This window comes from Procambarus clarkii, chromosome 25 (assembly GCF_040958095.1).
Source record: "Procambarus clarkii isolate CNS0578487 chromosome 25, FALCON_Pclarkii_2.0, whole genome shotgun sequence".
Classification (NCBI taxonomy): Eukaryota; Metazoa; Arthropoda; class Malacostraca; order Decapoda; family Cambaridae; genus Procambarus; species Procambarus clarkii.
In genome coordinates this window covers 19,963,961-19,986,568 of record NC_091174.1, presented here as the reverse complement: position 1 = coordinate 19,986,568, position 22,608 = coordinate 19,963,961, and the positions used below count along the sequence as shown (strand labels likewise).

Genomic DNA, 22,608 nt, shown 5'->3' with positions numbered 1-22,608 from the left:
CTACTGGCAGCACCCTGCACTACACTAGGCTACACACTACTGGCAGCACCCTGCACTACACTAGGCTACACACTACTGGCAGCACCCTGCACTACACTAGGCTACACACTACTGGCAGCACCCTGCACTACACTAGGCTACACACTACTGGCAGCACCCTGTACTACACCAGGCCACACTACTGGCAGCACCCTGTACTACACTAGACCACACTACTGGCAGCACCCTGTACTACACCAGGCCACACTACTGGCAGCACCCTGCACTACACTAGACCACACTACTGGCAGCACCCTGTACTACACTAGGCCACACTACACCTTGGGATGAACCCCACATCACTACACCCTGGGGTAGACTACCCTAGGCCACTCCTGGGGTTAACCCCACATCACTACACCCTGGAGTGGACTACCCTAGGCCACTCCTGGGGTGGACCCCACATCACTACACCCTGGAGTGGAGTACCCAAGGCCACACCTGGGGTGGACCCCACATCACTAATCCCTGGGGTGAACTACCTTAGGCTACACCTGGGGTGGACCCCACATCACTACTCCCTGGGGTGGACTACCTTAGGCTACACCTGGGGTGGACCCCACATCACTACTCCCTGGGGTGGACTACCTTAGGCTACACCTGGGGTGGACCCCACATCACTACACCCTGGGGTGGACTACCCAAGGCTACACCTGGGGTGGACCCCACATCACTACTCCCTGGGGTGGACTACCCTAGGCTACACCTTTGGTTTAGAATACATCACTACACCCTGGGGTGGACTACCCTAGGCTACACCTTTGGTTTAGAATACATCACTACACCCTGGGGTGAGTAGTAGGGATGGGAACGTATGAGTAATTTTTTTTTCTGCAAATTTTTTCATTTGGAGTTAAAGGTTTCTTATTGGGAAGCTCCAAATTTTTGTAGAATTAAGTTTGTATGAAAAAATTTCAGAGTTCTTATAATCATTGCAGTTTATTTAAGAGTTTAAGACCAAATTTTTACAAATGCCCGTTTTCAGTGAATATTGTTATAGAAGTTTGTTAAGGAAAATAGACATCTTAGCTGCAAATTTAAGTTTTTGCTCTAGTTTAGGATATGTTTTCAGATTTTTTCAATACTTATTCAGTTTCGTCAATATAAAAAAATTAACCAGAGTCTCCTTCACTGTGAAAAACTGTCTGTCTCTCTTTTAATGTCAAAAATTTATCAGAATCTCGAGGTCAAATATTTTTAGTCTCATTTGTTTCAGCTGTATCACAGGAATTACGACTGAATTTTGTCAGAGTTTAATCCTCCCTGAGTTCTTAAGAGTCCTTATAATTAATGATCAGATATTTTTAAAAAGTTCATCAGATATTAACTTTCGGACCCAGCTTTTTTACGTTAATAAGTGTAGTTTCGCTACTAATAGCCCAGTTTTAGCCCAATTTAAAACGGTCGTACTTCGAACGTAGTAAGAAAATAAAATAGTTAGAGTTTCAGCTCCAGTCCTCCACCTTTCTTTACTAATAACCCTCATCATGTTAATACCTTATCAATTTTCCTGAAATTTAACACCGATGTTTTTCAGTCATAGTAAAATATACAAATTTAGTTACTGAGCACCAGTTTCTGTCCTCCACCTTAAGTCATTTATACAACTTCTTTAGTATCATTCCATTTTCCCCGAAATGTAAAACAGACATAATTCTAACTGAGTAAGTAAAGAAAACACAGTTACCAAACTCTAGCACCCGTTCTCCTCCTTACTTCATTCATACAACTTCTTTAGCTTCAGCCCAAGTTCCCTGAAATTTAATCCCACTGTATTTCAGATTCAGTATAATAAACCAAATGCAATTACCGTGCTCCAACTCCTGTCCTCCGCCTTAGTTCAACGTTCATCAAACTTGTTATTTCAGAATAAGTAAGTAGCTCTCATCCCTTACCTTACCGTATCTGAGTAAACACAAGTCTCCTTCAATACTCTTTGTTTACTCAGCTATGTAAATAATCACTAACCAGGTCATAGTCACACGCTCATATCACACCTTACCATTCTCCTCCCTTATCTCCCCCACTCCCTTATCTTTCCCTCCCTTCTTTATCTGCACCTCCCTGCATCTCGCCCCCCCTCCCCATCTCATCCTAACCTCCCTCCCTCCCTAGAATTTAAAAGTACAGCTATTATTCCATAATCTTACTGTATTTGTGTATTTTCTCCATGTTCTCTCTACAATTTTTATACTCATTATTCATATTCTCTGCACGTTCAAAATCATATTCTTCATGTTTCTCTATTTTTTCTGTGATCTTTGTCATATTCACATAATGCTCTTAGGATGTTATTCACAAGTTCATCACCTTCTCTTACATGTTCTCTGTATTCTTTGTCATATTTTCCATGTTCTCAGCAAGTTCTTTACAAGTTCATTTTTCATATTCCCTTCATTCTTCATATATGTCATATTCCCATAATGTTCTTAGCATGTTCTTCACAAGTTCATCACCATCTCTTACATGTTCTCTGTTTTCTTTGTCATATTCACCATGTTCTCAGAATATTCTTCAAGTTCAGTGTTCATGCTTCGTATTCTCTGTGTTCTTATTCACATTCTAAGGGTTCTCTTCATTCATCACATTCCTTTGCATGTTCTCCGTTCATCTTGTTACTAATTATTTAAACCAATTGTTTCTGGCATTATAAAAGTAGTTCATTGTCAAATATTATCAACAGCAACATTATTAATTCTCCACAAGGCTTTGATATCTTTGAGTGTGTCCTTGGCAATTTGTCTTACTCCAGGAGTATACTGTTAGTTACGAAAGTGCTGAAAGAAGTTATGCTTGACTATTTTTAGTTGCTTGAAGAATAATTTTAGTTGAGAACAGTGTTGAAAGATCTCTTAGACAATTTTTTTGTACTCAACTAAGTTTTATTTTAGTTAAGAAATGATGAAAGATGACGAAAGCGGCTATTTCCAGTTGATTGACAATGGATAATGTTATGAAATATGATGGAAAGTTTCCTTTGACTATTTTCAGCTAAGAGATGGGTTATTTTTGTTAAGAACAGTGTTGAAAAAAGTTACTCCTTTCTATTTTCAGTTGAGTGAAGAATAATTTTTGTTAAGAACAGTGTTGAAAGATTCCCTTTGACTATTTTTTGTACTCCACGAAGTATAATGTTAGTTAAAAAAGTGTTGAACGAAGCTACCCTTGACTATTTTTAGTTGAGAAAAGTGTTATTTTCGTTAAGAAACGCCAAAAAATATGATGAATATGCCTTTTTTTACTTGATTGCCAAATAATTTTAGTTAAGAAACGATTAGAAAAGATGAGGAATGTGACTATTTTCAGTTGATTGACGAATCATTTTAGTAAAGAAACGATAAGAAAAGAATGCCTTGGTAAATTTATTACTGTATAAAGTAAAGATTTGTTTACGAACTGTGCTGGTAAAAAATATTAAGTTGTTAAAAAGAAAACGCTTTGAGATAGTTGATTGTAAATAAAGTTGGACACTGACTAAATAAAACTGTAGTAACTTGTGGAGAATTAATAATGTTGCTGTTGATAATAATTGACAATGAACTGCTTATTAAATGGCTGAAACAATTGGTTTAAAGAATTAATAACAAGATGAACGGAGAACATGTAAGGGAATGTGAAGAAGGCAGAGAACCTTGAGAATGTGACAAAGAACACAGAGAATACGAAGCATGAATACTGAACTTGTGAAGAATATTCTGAGAACATGGTGAATATGACAAAGACAACAGGGAATACGAAGAATGAACTTGTGAAGAATATGGAGAACATGGATAATATGACAAAAAACACAGAGAACATGTAAGAGAATATGAACTTGTGAAGAACATGCTGAGAACATCATGGGAATATGACAAAGATCACAGAAAAAATGGAAAAGATGAAAAATATGATTTTGAACGTGTAAAGAACATGAATAATGAGTATAAAAGTCGTTTAGAGAACATGGACAGAATACACAAATACAGTAAGATTATTGGATAATAGCTGTACTTTTAAATTCTAGGGAGGGAGGGAGATTTGGATGAGATGGGGAGGTGAAGATAAGGGTGAAACTACACTTATAAACGTAAAAAGCTGGGTCCAAAAGTTAATATCTGATGAACGTTTTAAAAATATCTGATCATTAATTATATCTATAAGAACTCTTAAGAACTCAGCGAGGATTAAACTCTGACAAAATTCAGTCGTAATTCCTATGACACAGCTGAAACAAATGAGACTAAAAATATTTGACCTTGAACGAGAAACTGACTCATTTTTTATATTGAATGAGACTGAATAATGGTTGAAAAACATCTGAAAACATATCCTATTCTAGAGCAAAAACTAAATTTGCGGCTAAGACACTCACTTGCTGACACTCGTGTATTGTTAAGGAGATACACTCCGTGAGACCTTGGCGTGTGTGTCACCTTGCAACCCTCTGCCGACCGCTGGAGGCAACACATATTCTCACTTCACTCTCCGCTCGTAAATAACACATTGGACTACCCGAGCTAACTCCTGTCTCAACCTGCATCCTGTTTATTTCCCATTCTCCGTGGGTGTTGTGACCGAGCAGCCTGCAGTTGCACATAATGCATTTATCTCCCAGGTACATTATGAAGTATACCAGTATGCTGACGACGAGTCACACCAACGTGGCTGAAAATATGATAACCCAACCACACATCAGAAGATGAAGAACTGACGATTGATTTTGATTGTTGCCGCCGGAGGCGACTAGTTTATTGTGCACCCCATACTCATCCTGTGAGCGGTAGCGCCAAAGCATTACAGAGGGCACAAAAAGTCTTTGAGACCTCATCTTAGATTATAACATAAACAATTCCATCTATCCTTCACACCTTATAGTTACATGTCAGCTAGTTACAGAGAATGTTCTATTTTAAGAGCTATATATTTACAGTAAGTCATTATACATTAATGGTAGGTCTTATCGTTAATACATAATTGTTTGATCAATGGAGATATTACAGTCATAGGGGGAGCTGCTGTTTATTATTAGTCTTCACAATACTGAGTTTCTCAATCTCACATGTCATTTATCTACTGGGAGCGAAATATGGATACAGCGCAAGGATTTCAGGTATTTTATCCTTGGTAATAAGATAGGTTGCCATATCATACAGCGTGAGCTTAGATTTATCTCTAAATGGCTCAACTTTACTACAATCCAAGATATAGTGTTCAAGTGTGTTTCCCTGTCTCTGTCCACACACTTTACACTTTACTTCATCTAGATCCCTATACAAGCCGAACTGCCAGAGATACTTGTAGCCAAGCCTAATACGAACTGTGACAACATCTGTTAGTCTACTGACTTTGCTACTTGCCCCATGCACATGTTTTACTTCACACATTTCATTGTGATAAACAATGGACTTGCTGATTCAAGTTTGCACTGTTCTACTTTCTTCAAATCCATCCAGGAGTTCTCGTCTAATGACACTTTTGAGGGACCTATTTGACAACTCAAGATTCCGTTCAATACTGTCTTTATTTACTGCAGCCTTAGCAAGGGCGTCAACTTTGTCATGTTCCTGCAGGCCAATGTGAGAAGGAATCCACAACATCTTTATACTTACCCTCTTGCTAAGTTGCTTATATATCTATGTCTAGTTTCTGAGACAAGCACGTTATTACTTGATTGCAAATTGTTTATTAGTCGTAGTGAGGAAAGGGAGTCGGAAATAATTAAGCTGTCTACTTCAGTGTTGTCAATAATTTCGAGTGCTATCAGTATTGCTACCAACTCAGCTTGCATTGTGGACGCCCAGTCACTAATTCGTACATTCCTTTGAATTGTGCTGCCATCGGGGTGATGAGCAAGAACAGCACTTCCTGCCCTCCTTGTAGCTGTGTTGAGTGATCCGACAGTGTATATGGTCTGTGTTATGTTGTTTTCAGTTTGTAAATTGTAAATGTGTTCTATGGTGCTTACTTTAACAGCAAGCTGAGCATGAGGGTTATTTGTCATTAGTTTCTTGGTGGAGTATGCAGGGGTCAGGATGTTAAAAGGTACTATCTACCAGGGTGGAAGGAAGTGCTGTACTCTTTCATCTGTATATACATCGTGCAGTCCCAACATTTTAATATGAGTGGCTGTTCTTTGAATCCATTTAGACTCGCTGGTTCCATTTCGTATGTGTTCTAACAGTTCAACTGACACAATATTGTTTTTGTTATCACGCAAAAGCTTTAGTCCCATCCTAAGATTGATTTAAAATAATCTATATCGAATGCTAAGTACATTTAATTCTCTCTGCATATTTGGTAGTTATAGGACAGCCAAGTATAATTCTGAGTGCTTCATTTTGCATTTTTTCCAGTCTATCAATAGTTTTGCCATTTTGCAGGACTAAAGCTGGTGCATGATAGTCTATCAGAGACCTTACATATGCTAAGTACATCATTTTTGCTATTCTAACATTAACACCATATTTAGGTTTGTACCCCACTACAATTGTGAGAGCCTTGAGTCTGTCTCTACATTGTTGATGTAACTTATTGACTGCAGTTGAGGTAAAAGGGACAGAGACACCAAGGTATTTGAAAGAAGAGACATAGTCTATTGGTATGTTATCTATCTTAAGTTTTCGTGGTCCACTTTTGAGGTTGCCAATTTGTCTGTTAAATACCTTAGTTTTAGCAGCGTTGATTACAAGACCAAGGCTCTCACAAGCTGTATGTATACAATTTAAGATTGATTTCATTTCGCGGTGGGTTTTAGTATGTACAAGGATGTCATCTGCATAGCTGATAGCGATGTTTGCCGGACTAGTTGGGATCGATTTTAGTAAGGCATTAATTAGAACATTAAACAAGGTAGGACTGAGTACTCCTCCTTGTGGGGTGCCTAGTTGCAATAATTTAGTTTCACTCTTGTTGCCTTGGAACAGTGCAGAGGACTTCCGGTTGGTAAGATAGCCCCGTATCCATTTTAATAATTGTCCACCTATATCCATTCTCGCTAATTCATACATAATCACTTCCCTATTAGCAATATCAAAGGCATTTTTAAAATCAAGAAATGATGTATACTTGTGCCTTCTATCTCCATGAACAGTGAGAAAGGTTGTGAACTGACGACGTTTCGGTCCGTCCTCGACCATTATCAAGTGATGTAATTGTCCGTGACGGACCGAAACAACTTCGTTTCTTAATTTTCTGTCGTGTGGTTCGGATATTACACCAATATGTGACCAAAGATCACCCCACGGACTCCCGTGCCCAACCACTTGGGCTGGATGGTAGAGTGACGGTCTGGCTTCATGCAGGTCGGCGTTCAATCCCCGACCGTCCAAGTGGTTAGGCACCATTCCTTCCCCACGTCCCATCCCAAAGCCTTATCCTGACTTCTTTCAAGTGCTATTTAGTCGTAATGGCTTGGCACTTTACCCTGATAACTCCCCTCCCTCCCAGACACCAGCACCTTGAGGATTGAGCCTCGCCAGGCGGGGCGCAGCTGCCTTATATACTAAAACCTCAGTAGACTGTCACTCCAGCAGTATTGAGCCACCACTGGAGGCAGTGAGGCCGCGGTAACATGACCTCTCTAGAGGTCTAATTATCATCCTTCATTACCCCGACTCCACGGCTCGTTGATCATCTGTCAGCTCCGTGACGCTGAATATACGTCTGACGTGAGGTCGTCTCCACGTCGTGGTGAGTCTGACGTGAGGTCGTCTCCACGCCGTGATGAGTCTGTCTGACGTGAGGTCGTCTCCACGCCGTGGTGAGTCTGACATGAGGTCGTCTCCACCCCGTGATGAGTCTGTCTGACGTGAGGTCGTCTCCACGCCGTGGTGAGTCTGTCTGACGTGAGGTCGTCTCCACGCCGTGGCGAGTCTGACATGAGGTCGTCTCCACCCCGTGATGAGTCTGTCTGACGTGAGGTCGTCTCCACGCCGTGGTGAGTCTGTCTGACGTGAGGTCGTCTCCACGCCGTGGCGAGTCTGACATGAGGTCGTCTCCACCCCGTGATGAGTCTGACAGGAGGTCGTCTCCACCCCGTGATGAGTCTGACAGGAGGTCGTCTCTCGGCCGTGATGAATCATCACCTAAGGACTGTCCACCAGTTTACTGGAGTGAACTTAACATACATAACAACAACTATTACAATATACAACACATTAAAGTTAACAACACTGGCACTTATAACTGAAGCTAGTTGCTGCTAAGATAAACAGGTTAAGCTTCATGCACACGCACTTAACATCATTCGTACACTAAATTTACTAGATGCTGAAAAATTAAACCAAAAGAAAAGTGCATCTAAGTTGTGGTTAAGTTGTACTAAATGTGACTTATTCAATTTTAAAGTCTCAGAGGAGTATCCAAAACCATATTCTCTATAGACTCAACAACATTAAGGTATCCAGTGTCGGCCAACTCTGTCACTAACATTAACAACAGGAAGAAGTCACTGAGTCTTCCCCACAAAAATTAAGTCCCTCAGGAGTAACAAAGACAGCACTCGCTGCGAAAGTTAGAGTCCCAAGTAACTTTAAAAAAATGACCCCACATGGAAAAAAATGAGAACGTCATTTAATACCACGAAATTTTACGTCAAAAAATATACACTGATAACATAATAACAAAATAAAACATAATTTTTAAGAAAATAAAGTATTAACTTTAAACCACGGATTTTTATAAGTAAGAAAATATTCAGATTCACAATAAATCACTATCTTACCTTATCCTACATGGAAAAATTAAATGAATTTTCACACACACACACACACACACACACACACACACACACACACACACACACACACACACACACATTCAATAAGGAAAGAGAGGAAAGGCAGGGGAGGAGGCGGAGTGGCCCTACTCATGAGAAAGGAATGGAGTTTTAAGGAGATGGCCATCCCGGGCTGTGAGGGTTTCAAAGACTACATTGCAAGCACCATGACAATGGGAGGACCAAGAGTAGTAGTAGCAGTAATATATAACCCTTCACCAAATGACAGAAGACCCAGTCAAGAGTAAGAAAACAACAACATGGCAGTTAACTCTATAATTGAGAGAGCAGCCTCTGCTGCCTGTAGAAACAGATCCCACCTGCTCATCATGAGGACTTCAATCACGGAAGGATTGACTGGGAGAACAAGGAACCGCATGGAGGCGAGGATACGTGGAGAGCGAAATTATTGGGGGTTGTGACTAGAAACTTTTTAACCCAGCATGTCAGAGAACCCACAGGGATGAGTGGAAATGACGAACCAGCGAGACTCGACCTAGTCTTCACTCTGAACGACTCCGACATAAGAGAAATCGGTTTTGAGGACCCAGTAGGAATTAGCGACCACGGTGTACTGGTGTTTGAATACCTGATTGAAGAAGGGTTATTGAACTCGAGGAGGGATACCGAAACCAAAAGGTTAGCATACCGAAAGGGAATCTATGAGGAGATAAGAAAATGCCTAACAGATATAGCATGGGAAACAGAGCTCAGGGGAAAGACGGCCCAAGATATGGTGGATTACATCACGCAGAAGTGCAAGGATGTAGCAAACAAGTTTGTCCCGGTCCAAAAGGAAAACAGTAAAATGAAGATGAAAAACCCATGGTTTAATCAGAGATGTAGGCTACCTAAGCAGCAAAATAAAAGGGCATGGAGAAACTATAAGAATAACAGGACACTGGAGAGCAGAGAAAGATACCAGAATGCCAGGAATGAATATGTCAGGTTGAGAAGAGAGGTAGAAAGACAATACGAAAATGACATCGCAAGCAAGGCAAAGACTCAGCCTAAATTGTTGCATAGCCACATCAGGAGAAAAACAACAGTAAAGGAACAGGTTATGAAATTAAGGATAGGGGCGGAAGGATTCACTACAAACGACAAGGAAGTGTGTGAGGAACTGAATAAGAAATTCCAGGAGGTCTTCACCTTAGAGCAAGGAGAAGTTCCAGAGATAAGAGAGGAAATAGCTAACCAGGAACCACTGGAAGAGTTTGAGATTACCAGCGGGGAAGTAAGGAAGTGTTTACTAGAGTTGGATGTGACAAAGGCTATAGGCCCAGATGGAATCTCCCCTTGGATACTAAAGGAAGGAGCAGAAGAACTGTGCCTACCACTCTCCATAGTGTATAACAAATCACTGGCAACAGGGGAACTGCCAGATATTTGGAAAGCAGCTAACGTAGTCCCGATATACAAGAAAGGGGATAGACAGGAGGCACTAAACTACAGGCAAGTGTCCCTAACCTGCATACCATGCAAGCTGATGGAGAAGATTGTGCGAAGAAAGCTAGTGGAGCATCTGGAGCGAAAGAACTTTGTAACACAGCGTCAACATGGGTTCAGGGATGGCAGGTCCTGCCTCAAAGGGTTACTTGAATTCTACGACCCGGCAACAAAAATAAGGCAAGAAAGAGAAGGGTGCGCAGACTGCATATTTTTGGATTGTCAGAAAGCCTTTGATACAGTACCACACAAGAGGCTAGTGAAAAAGCTGGAGATGCAGGCTGGAGTGAAAGGGAAGGTACTCCATTGGATAAAGGAGTACCTAAGCAACAGGAGACAACGAGTCAGTGTGAGGGTTGAGGTCTTAGATTGGCGAGACGTTACGAGTGGAATCACACAGGGGTCAGTCCTTGGACCTATACTGTTTCTGATATATGTAAATGATCTCCCAGAGGGTATAGAATCGTTTCTCTCAATGTTTGCCGATGATGCAAAAATTATGAGGAGGATTGAAACAGAGGATGATAGTAGGAGGCTACAAGATGACCTAGACAGATTGAGTGAATGGTCCAACAAATGGCTGTTGAAGTTCATCCCGAGTAAATGCAAAGTAATGAAACTAGTCAGTGGAAACAGGAGACCAGACACAGGATAAAGAATAGGAGATGAAGTACTTAATGAAAGGAACAGAGTGAAAGATCTCGGAGTTGATATCACACCAAACCTGTCTCCTGAAGCCCACATAAAAAGAATAACGTCTGCGGCATATGCGAGGCTGGCAAACATCAGAACAGCGTTCAGGAACCTGTGTAAGGAATCATTCAGAATCTTGTACACCACATATGTAAGACCAAATCCTGGAGTATGCGGCCTCAGCATGGAGCCCGTACCTTGTCAAGCACAAGACGAAGCTGGAAAAAGTCCAAAGGTACGCCACTTGACTAGTCCCTGAACTAAGAGGCATGAGTTACGAGGAAAGGCTGCGGGAAATGCACCTTACGACACTGGAAGACAGAAGAGTAAGGGGAGACATGATCACAACCTACAAAATCCTCTGGGGAATCGACCGGGTAAACAAGGATAAACTATTCAACACTGGTGGGGGGCGAACAAGGAGACACAGGTGGAAACTGAGTACCCAAATGAGCCACAGGGACGTTAGAAGGAACTTTTTCAGTGTCAGAGTAGTTAACGGATGGAATGCATTAGGCAGTGATGTGGTGGAGGCTGACTCCATATACAGTTTTAAATGTAGATATGATAGAGCCCAGTAGGCTCAGGAATCTGTACACCAGTTGATTGACAGTTGAGAGGCGGGACCAAAGAGCCAAAGCTCAACCCCCACAAGCACAAATAGGTGAGTACACAGCCGCCACCGGTGCAGACCGTCGGCCTTGGCGCTGCCAACTTGGACTCACGTGCAAATAGAATATTGATGACAAAATAATTTTGAGGAATGAGGTAACTGGAACCAGCGATCAAAGTACTTCCAGCCACGCACCTCCCCCTTGTACCGCACCTCTGTACCACCCCACCTCATCCCTGTACCACTGAACCTCACCCCTGCACCACGAGTTGGTCAGAATGATTCTAACTGGGCTTTCACTGATGGAGGTTGACCCTGTTGCTCGTTCTCGCCAGCGTCCCCAACGTCAAGACACTGCTGTACTAAAGTCCCTTATCCTAACCTACCAGACGACCCACGAACAGATAACGGGACATTATGTAGGAGATGAGTCACAACAACGTGGCTGAAGACATGATGACCAAATAACACATCAGAAGATGGGGAAACGACGACGTTTTGATCTGTCATGGACCATTATCAAGTCGTGTGATAAAGGAAAGGTAATTGAGTTATTTATGAAGATTAAGTGGGCCTGCGGGCCGCTCCAAGCAACAGCCTGGTGGACCAAACTCTCACAAGTCAAACCTGGCCTCGGGCCGGGCTTGGGGAGTAGAACTCCCAGAACCCCATCAACCAGGTATCAACCAGGTATCAGGTAAGCCACCCAAGAGGTGGCACGGGCATGAATAACCCGTAACGAGGAGAGGAAGGGACAGACAAATAAATCAAGTAAGATTGAGATGAGAGATGAGGAGCAGGTAAGAGAAAGATGAAAGGTAAGAATATGATGAGAATAGAAGGATGTAAGAATTAGAAAATGGGTAAGAATAAAAGAGGGATAGGCTTAAGTCTGGTCACGTTTGTTAAGAAGGTTTGAGCATTTAAGTATGTACTGTGCAGGGGAATCGTCAACAGCAGCAAAACCAAGACTAAGGTTCATGTTGGGCATATTGTGGATCAGAGCCGATTCGACAAGACGGCGTCTGTGAAGAGTAGAGGCTGGAAAGATTATTTTAGAAGTCGACCAATCTATAGGATGCTCAAGAGTCCCTAACATGACAGAAGAGAGCATTGTTTGTGTCTGCAGACTTACCACTTAATTTGTGTTCCTTAAGTCTGACAATCAACGTACGACCAATTTCACCAAAGTATTGGAGAGGACAAGACGAACAGGAAATAGAGTAGACACCAGCAGCATTGGAAGCAGGAGGAGCAGTGTGAACCAGATTACTACGACGTGTGTTAGTTTGTCAAAAGGTGAGCTTAGCATCAAGGACAAAGGGTATTAGTGAGATTTTTGAGTTCAGATATGACGGGAAGGTAGAGCATAGCGGAAACAGGTTTGGGATCAAAGAAATTTCGTTTAGCTTGAGAGGAGGCACAAATCATCTCAAGATAACCTCAAGATAACCTAGATCACACTTTTCTGTTCAGAAAAGTGCTCGCGTGTCTTTCTACCTCTGGGCCCTACGCATCAGTGAGCCACAGTTTCTTGAAATTGGATAGCCTTGGATAACCCTTACATATGATCAATTGTGCCTATTCTTGGAGGGTGAGCTTGGCTTGCATGGCTTAGAGGTCTGCTACCTGGTGGGAGCCGGAGGTGCGTGATGGCCTACTACGTGGTGGGGAGGTGCGTGATGGCCTGCTACGTGGTGGGGAGGTGCGTGATGGCCTACTACGTGGTGGGGAGGTGCGTGATGGCCTGCTACGTGGTGGGGAGGTGCGTGATGGCCTGCTACGTGGCGGGGAGGTGCGTGATGTCCTACTACGTGGCGGGGAGGTGCGTGATGGCCTACTACGTGGTGGGGAGGTGCGTGATGGCCTGCTACGTGGTGGGGAGGTGCGTGATGGCCTACTACGTGGTGGGGAGGTGCGTGATGGCCTACTACGTGGTGGGGAGGTGCGTGATGGCCTACTACGTGGTGGGGAGGTGCGTGATGGCCTACTACGTGGTGGGGAGGTGCGTGATGGCCTACTACGTGGTGGGGAGGTGCGTGATGGCCTACTACGTGGTGGGGAGGTGCGTGATGGCCTGCTACGTGGTGGGGAGGTGCGTGATGGCCTACTACGTGGTGGGGAGGTGCGTGATGGCCTGCTACGTGGTGGGGAGGTGCGTGATGGCCTGCTACGTGGCGGGGAGGTGCGTGATGGCCTACTACGTGGCGGGGAGGTGCGTGATGGCCTGCTACGTGGTGGGGAGGTGCGTGATGGCCTGCTACGTGGTGGGGAGGTGCGTGATGGCCTGCTACGTGGCGGGGAGGTGCGTGATGGCCTACTACGTGGTGGGGAGGTGCGTGATGGCCTGCTACGTGGTGGGGAGGTGCGTGATGGCCTGCTACGTGGTGGGGAGGTGCGTGATGGCCTGCTACGTGGCGGGGAGGTGCGTGATGGCCTGCTACGTGGCGGGGAGGTGCGTGATGGCCTGCTACGTGGCGGGGAGGGGCGTGCATGGTGTGTTGGTGGCGAGGCTACTCACATCAAGGCCACCATGGCTTCTCAAGGCTCGCTCGGTTAACATAGGTCATGATTCCAGTAAATTATCGCTCATATGTGCGTGTGTGTTTGATTTATTTATTTGGGTTTGCTTGCTTGCGCTCGAAGCGTCAGTCGTAGTACAGTATTTATTTAAAATACATGTGTCATTCTATGTCCATATTTTGTAAGAGTCTATTGACCTGGAGAACGTGTAGTCATCTTTTACCCCCCCCTCCCCCCCCCCCCTCCCCCCCGGAGCCATTTAATAAAATATCTAAAATATTGGGACAGCTTAAAATTTCTCAAACTGGTCTCTTGGAAAACTTTTTCTGGTTTTCAAACAAAACAAAAAACAAACTTTTCTGGTCTCTTGGAAACTAACCATTCTCTAAGTATTATGGGTTCCGAGACTATTCAACACCGACCTCTCTCCGTTTTTAAAAAAAGTTCTTATTACAACCCTGGCATAAAAATAATGGTGGCTTAGTGAGCAACGTAATACTGACACTGGGAAGCCGGTGGCCGAGCGGACAGCACGCTCCACACGTGATCCTGTAGTCCCGGGTTCGATCCCGGGTGCCAGCGAGAAATGATGGGCAGAGTTTCTTTCACCCTATGCCCCTGTTATCTAGCAGTAAATAGGTACCTGGGAGTTAGTCAGTTGTCACGGGCTGCTTCCTGGGGTATGTGTGTGTGTGGTGTGGGGAAAAAATTCGTAGTAGTAGTAGGAACAGTTGATTGACAGTGGAGAGGCGGGCCGAAAGAGCAGAGCTCAACCCCCGAAAGCACAACTAGGTGAATACACACACACACACACACACACACACACACACACTCAGTTGATGTCAAGCTCTCATATACGTCGCTCAACAAGCAGTTAGCAAACACACAAAACAACACTCTGGAACATTTAATAGTCCACCGTATGGACGGACACGTAATAAATACATAGAATGTACAACAATATATATGGTTACTCAGCAATATATATTTATATGCCATTCTTTGAGCAATTTATCAGCAAAGTTAGGTTACAGTAGCAGCAGCTGGTACACACTGAGTCATAACAATATCTGTCACACTATTTCTTCACATCTTATCATTTACTAGTTATAAATTTGGTTCCAAAGGTTGTTATAGCCGGGAGGGGGGGGGAGGGTTGTAGATATAAGCTCCCACAGCCTGTAAAGTGCCCTGATGACGTGCGTCTCAAGTAGCCTTTGACAACCAAGTCCGGCTCCTGGCCTGCACGTGTGGCGTAGCCTCTAGGCCTGGCGAACTGCTTTTACCAACAGGAGAAGGGCGAAGGCGGGTCTCTGGCGCCTTAAAACCTGTTGCTTCGGGCAGATGGGGCTCGTTAGCCTGGGAAGGCAGCTCATCCAGGGAAGGAAAACCCCGAATTCAAACCTCTGCTGTCTTGTGGCTAAACCCATTCATGGGAAAGACTTCGGGAGTCAACCCTGAGGAAAAATCCGAAGCCGGAGTCCCTAAGGCAGTTTGCAGCTGTTTACAGCTACATTCCGGCAACCCCCGCGACGACACTGGTGCCAAGCGTATCGGCGCCTGCCCTTCCCTAAAATCACATCGGTGGCGTGGAGAGGGTGGATCTGCTGCATGAGCAACAGCTGGTCCTCCATAATTACTGCCCAGGCCTGTGCCCTGGAGAGGACACTCCAGCATATAGTTCATAGCCTTCACAACCACGGCAGGCGCTGCATCCAACTAGACTACAACAACTAGACGCCCAGGGCACAACTCCATAACCCCACGGGATTGACGGATGCCTTCTACTACTAATAAATTTATGTTCATGCTGGAGTCCTCTTCAATGAGACTACCGAATTGGCAGGGTAGTTATGAACACTCAGGTAGTAGTTAATCTTATGCACAATATATTTCACATATACAGAATTACAAATTGTGTATATGTATACATATGTATATAATGTTTATAGCTATTCTCACATACTCCAAAATGTGTAAGTTGAATATAAAAAGGAGACTACGTGAAAGTAAGAGAATAATTGGGAAGTGTATAATGGGAGGAGGAACTTAGAGGGAAGACGGTCCAGGAAATTATGGACCAATTTAGTAGTTTCAAAGCGTTATATGACAAAGAGCGCTGGAAGACGGGACACCACGAGCGTAGCTCTCATCCAAGTCCATTTTATTTTACTTGGTGAGATACACACACAATCAAAGGCAAGGGGGGGGGGGGGTTATTGTCCCTGGGAGGGTCCTTGGCTCTGAGGGTGCTCCAAATGGCATTTACCTGGTATTCCATGTTTATTTTTTTTTTTTACTATTTAGAATCCGCCGATCTGGATGTGAGGGACAATTACTCGTTTCCACGGGTTTTCTCGTCTTTCTCAGAGGTTTTCTACACACTGGGTCCTAGTCTTGAATTCGGTCAAGGTGGGGGGATTCTGCGCTGGCTGCTTCTATCCAGCAGTCACTTGGAGGTTCCTCTGGGATAAGTGCGTCGGGAGAATGTCCATGGTGGGTGTACTCGTTGGCAGACTCGTTCCTCTCATTATATGCTGATGATGCAAAAATTATGAGGAGTATTAAGATAGAGGATCTGAATGAATGGTCCAACAAATGGGTACTAAAGTTCAATCCAAGAAATGTAAGGAAATACAACTCGGCGGTGGAAACAGGAGGCCAGACACTGGATACCGAATGGGAGATGAGGTCCTTCATGAAACGGGCCCAGAGAAAGATCTAGGAATTGATATCACGCCAAACCTGTCTCCTTAAGCCCACATTAAAAGAATAACATCAACGGAGTATACAAGGCTGGCTAACATCAGGACTGCCTTCAGAAACCTGTGTAAAAAATCCTTCAGAACCTTGTATACCACATATGTAAGACCAATCCTAGAATATGTGGCCCCAGCATGGAGCCCGTACCTTGTCAAGCACAAGACGAATCTGGAAACGTTCGGAAGTATTCCACTGGGCTAGTCCCAGAACTAAGAGGCATGAGTTACGATGAAAGGCTGAGGGAAATGCACCTCACGTCGCAGAAAAAAAGGAGAGCTCAGGAAGACATGATCACTAACTAGAAAATTCTCAGAGGAATTGACAAGATAGATAAAGACAAACTGTTTAACACGGGTGATTCGCAAACAAGGGGACACAGGTGGAACGTTAGAAAGACTTCAGACAGGGACGTTAGGAAGAACTTTTTCAGTGTCAGAGTAGTTTACAGATAGAATGCATTAGGCAGTGATGTGGTGGAGGTTGACTCCATACACAGTTTCAAATGTAGATATGATAGAGCCCAGTAGCCTTTGGAATCTGTACACCAGTTGATTGGCAGTTGAGAGACGGGACCAAAGAGCCAGATCTCAACCCCCCGCAACACATCTAGGTGAGTACAACTAGGTGAATACACACACACACACACAAACTAAAACTCAGTTTCATGCTCCATACTCCAAGAGTCATATTGCTACTCCAAACACAGTTTCAAGTGAAAAATATGATGGAGCCCAATAGGCTCAGAAACCGGTACACCATTTGATTTACAGTCGAGAGACCGAACCAAAGAGCCGAAGCTCACCCTCCGCAAGCACAACTAGCGTACAATAAAACGGGTAAGTGACTCTTCCTTTCTGCTCTCCACGTTAACGAAATTCCATTCCATTATGACTCCGCCACGTTTATTAAGTTTGGGGTTCAGTTTTATCCCAAACCCGAGCAGTTAGCACAACTCACCCGGACACTTCCCATACTACATGACTTTAACTGGCTTCTGGGACGTGATTTCTGTAACAAATAGTAAGATATAAATTACATTACCATAATTATTTGTATACCAGTAACCTTTTATATTAACACTTATTACATGACTTGCGATATTGGTGTCAACTTTAAATGAAGATTTTGTAATTGATAAAACATCTTTGTGCTGTCAGAGGAGCTCCAGAATATGAGTGAAAACTTTGAGATGCAACATTATGATCTTAAGCTAAACTTATGCGAGTAACTGTGCTGATGGTTTAGTGTTTCAGAGATATTATAAAGAGCTCAGGAAGAACTTTCATAGGAAGTTTGTTGTTCTTGGGACTTGTGGATACAGCTCCATGACGTTAAAGATTTTGTGATTTGTGAAGTAATTTTTAGATCATATAAAGGTATGTGATCCAAAGACGGTAATGTGTTCCTAGAGTTTAATTAAAGTATTTTCGAACATACGAATATAATTTTGATATAAATTTCGTTTTTTTATTGGCAGAATAGGAGGGGTATCCGGCTGCGCTTGGGTCTCTCCCCCCTCTTCCCCACTCCAACCCTCCCTCACTCTGTCACAATCTCCCCCCCCCCCCTCTCCGACTTCCTCCCATAAGATAGCCCCTCACTCCTCTCTTCTTCTCCCTCTCCTTCGTCTCTCCCTGTCTCACCCCTCCCCCATATCCAGACCTGTTGCTCTTTCTCCATCTTTCTCTCCCCCACTCTCAAACAACCCCCCCCCCTCTCAAACCTCCTCTCCACTACTCTCTCCCAATCTCCCGTTCTCCTCCCTTCGCTAACTTCTTCACCCCTCCCCTCCTCTATTCCCCCCCCTCTCCACCTATCACCCCCTCTTTCCTACCCGCTCTTCAAACATCACCTTCCCCTCCCCTTCTCATCTCCTTCCTTCGTCTCTCCTCCATCTCTCTCGGTCTCAGAGAAGTGAAGATATCTAGTGACCCGGCCAGCCACTTTGCAACGATTGGATTAGAGGGAGAAGTTGTAACCGATCCCCACCCCCTCTTAATAGCACCAGAGAGACCAACACCGACCAGCCAATAGCTCAGATCATACACCCGGTCAAGATGAGCACGGTCAGCCCCAAGCATCTGCCTTCCAATCTTGGAGAGACAAACAAACAAACACAGGCAAACTGTCTTTCTCTCTATTGTAGTTAAAGATTATCGACCTGGAGAATGAAAACATTTTCATGGAATTGTGCCTAAGAGGTGTATATACATGGTCTGCAGCGCCGTTGTCCTCGCCTGTGTCTCATTATCCCGTTATAATTATCCCATTATTCCTTCCCCTGACCTAATGTATGCAGAATAACTCTCTACCTGGTAGACTCACTTCGCCAGGGTACCTGGGGTTTATAACATCCCTAGAAAACGAGTGTTTCATCTAACTGTGCCAATGAAGTGGCTGTGAACAATCATGTATTGATAATAAACAATCCTATAGTAGCCTGTGAAGTGAGCGAGTGCAGCAGAATTTAATTCCTCTGGCTAGCTTGCCAAGGCAGTGAGTACAGTGAACGGACTGTGATGGCGTCCTGTATCGAAACTGACCCAACTAGTGAAGTCGTCCATCGAGATATTTTCTATGGTAGTGAATCAATGCACAGGGCATTGACAAAAGGCTTCTGGGAAAAGGTATATCTCACGGAGCGATGAGGATTGATTGATTGATAAAGATTAAGCCACCCAAGAGGTGCACGGGCATGAATAGCTCGTAGGTGATAAAATTTTTGTTCAGTAAATCTATACAGTGTGCTGAGGTCGCACTTAATCGTCAGGCTGGGCAGAGGAGGGTCAAGGGAGATTCAGTGTTGACACCAGCAATGAACCAACACGTTCTCGCAAATTTAATAAGTCAATATTTACTTATTTGTTGCGTGCATAGGTGACATACTAAACATAATAGTTTCCCTTGAAAAGCTTCATAGAAAACACCGACCTTACCTAACCTACTTAGTATGTTAAAATAAGCATCTTATAGCTTCGTAATTACAATTGTTACTTAACCTATTATAGGTATAGGTTAGGTAATAATTGTAATTACGAAGCAATAAGATGCTTATCCTAACATACTAAGTAGGTTAGGTAAGGTCGGTGTTTTCTATGAAGCTTTTCAAGGGAAACTATTATGTTAAGTATGTCACCTATGCACATATTTAATAAGTCAATATTGACTTATTAAATTTGCAAGAATGGGTTGAATGAACGCACAGCAGAATGCGCCTCCTTGGTGCATCGCGAGGATTGGCGCCACGTCAGTGTTACCCAGAGAAGGACGAGGATACTAGTGACGCCACGGAGCAGCCAAGGATGTGGTGATGGAACTTCAGTGAGCTGGCGACACATGGGAGTTACAAACCACTGGAGATACCACCATTTCCTAGCTAACTAATCTCCCCTTTCCCCTTGTTGACTAGGCGTTCCCAAGGGAACTTATAGAAATTTTATTATTATTATTATATATATCTGATTGATTGCAGGCTTGAGTGGGGCTATCCAAGACAAATTATTATTTGTTTATGTATTTCTTTGGTCAGTAAATGTTTTTTTAGTTTTAGATGCTGTGTTTATATGTTCCTTTATTTCGGTTATGCCACGTCATATATACATATGAAAGCCTGAGAGTACAAGCCACTGTACAAGCCTGAGAGTACAAGCCACTGTACAAGCCACTGAGTACAGGAATAAAGATTAAATGAAATCGGGGAACGTAGCCCTATGGTCAAAAGGACTTGAGTAGAGAACTGAAGTCATTTCCTCCGCGCTGGGCGCAGGTGAGAACTCTACAGGAATAGCTGCATACCCAGGTGTCCGAGGTAGACACCTGCGACTACTTGACATCTGCCGCTCTACCTGCTGCTCTCTGGGGACAGAAGGTAGCCTAGTGAGTCTCCAGAGGTGTTGTGAGGTCCCTGTGTTTTGGGGCTGGTGTACACACGGGTTAAACGCCGACTTTTTCACCAGGAAGAGTACAGAGCCGACAGTAAAGAGAGCAGTGACGGAGTATGTGGGGAATTCTGACTCGTGGGATTTTATTTATTTCAATTCATTAATTAATTGAATTCTAATTTATAATATATAATTAAATTTATTTCTTATTTCTTACGATAGCTTAGTGGACTGCATGTTCTATTAAGCAGACTGTATGAATTTAAATTCTTCCACAAGTCATATCCCTACACATGTTAGGGTGTTATTAATTGTAGCCTATCAATCGAGAATTATCGATTGACAGGAAAATTTATACTAATGGCTAATACTATTGGGGTTAGCTTAAGTACTCAATCGCTCTATCTGATTTGAAGGCTTCGATATGAGTATTTAGTGGGACACGTGGACAGCCAGCCAGGTATGGACCTCGTTGCTATGGCGACGATACATCTCACGTGATGCAACAGGGTGGTGTCGCCAATTTCTTCAGGTTGCCACAGAAGAGCCGCCGGAATGATACAATATAACTACTGCAAATAACTTTCTAATAACAGATATGGCATTACACACAGAAATCACAATAGCGTGATGCCTCATATGAACAAATCCACAAGGGCCGTGACGAGGATTCGATACCTGCGTCCGAGAGCATCCCAGACGCTGTCTTAATCGACTGAGCTACGACATGGTATAAGAATTGCAACCAGAAATTCTACTGAACTTATTTGGATCCTGGAGCCTCCAGGATCCTGATCTTGGATCATTTGATACATCACGCTATTGTGATTTCAGTGTGTAATGAAGTAAGGGGGAAGAGGTAGAACGGCCTATTAACATAGCTCGAGTGCATTGGGGAATTGTGTAAAATCCTGGTTTGTGTCTCGGAGAGGCTGCAGGATCCAAGTAAATTCAGTAGAATTTCTGGTTGCAATTCTTATACCATGTCGTAGCTCAGTCGATTAAGGCAGCGTCTGGGATGCTCTCGGACGCAGGTTTGAATCCTCGTCACGCCCTTGTGGATTTGTTCACAGATATGGCATATTATTGTTAGGATTTACGTGATTGTGAGAGGCTCGCCCTATTTTTGTTGATCCCCCGCCTTATCACCGGTTGGTTATACTTAAATTAATGAGCTCACTAATAAAAGAGAATAATTGTTTACAACCGGAACGAGGTGCTCCCGTTTTTTTTTTTTTTTTTTTATAGATATATACAAGAGTTGTTACATTCTTGTACAGCCATTAGTACGCGTAGCGTTTCGGGCAAGTCTTTAATCCTATGGTCCCTGGAATACGATCCCCTGCCGCGAAGAATCGTTTTTTCATCCAAGTACACATTTTACTGTTGCGATAAACAGAGGCTACAGTTAGGGAATTGCGCCCAGTAAATCCTCCCCGGCCAGGATACGAACCCATGACATAGCGCTCGCGGAACGCCAGGCAAGTGTCTTACCACTACACCACGGAGACTGCTAAATAAGACTATTTACGGCAGCGGCAGCAGAAGAATGTAGAGATAGCTCGGGTCACTGGTATTTAACATGGCTGCCTAGAGAGCTTCCTCATGGAATATTTGCTGGTTACACAAGGGCGTCCTCCCTCACTCACAGGATCTAGTGACGCCATTTAAGAACGGTTCAATTTTCTGCCCATTTATGGATGAAGATAGGGAGGCGTTGATTTTATCTTATATGATTTGATCCAGTCACTTAGAACAGTTTTTTATTGATTCTAATACTGGACTGGAGGTTTTGAATTATTATTGAATATTTGATGTAGATATTTTAATGGCGTGGCAATACTATCGCAAGTTTAAGGGAAAATTCCACTGTGATCTTGTTTTCTTTGAAC

The 22,608-nt window shown here is 43.5% G+C and overlaps 2 protein-coding genes across 2 annotated transcripts in view; both read left to right on the top strand.

Moving 5' to 3' along the window:
• LOC138368649 (uncharacterized) overlaps positions 1 to 22,608 on the top strand; it is a 557,854-nt gene that overhangs the window by 265,451 nt on the left and 269,795 nt on the right. The window lies entirely within an intron of this gene.
• Positions 12,029 to 14,109, top strand: LOC138368438 (involucrin-like). Its single transcript, XM_069330954.1, has 2 exons — positions 12,029 to 12,091; positions 13,168 to 14,109. The coding sequence occupies exons 1-2, from the start codon at positions 12,029 to 12,031 to the stop codon at positions 14,107 to 14,109; spliced, it is 1,005 nt and encodes a 334-aa protein (XP_069187055.1).

What these genes read in the sequence shown, in the direction of transcription:
- LOC138368438 (XM_069330954.1), top strand. Translation starts at nt 12,029, where the DNA reads ATGGGGAAACGACGACGTTTTGATCTGTCATGGACCATTATCAAGTCG. An exon ending in AGTCGTGTGATAAAGGAAAG is followed by an intron (nt 12,092 to 13,167) that starts GTAATTGAGTTA and finishes TGCATGGCTTAG; the next exon opens with AGGTCTGCTACCTGGTGGGA.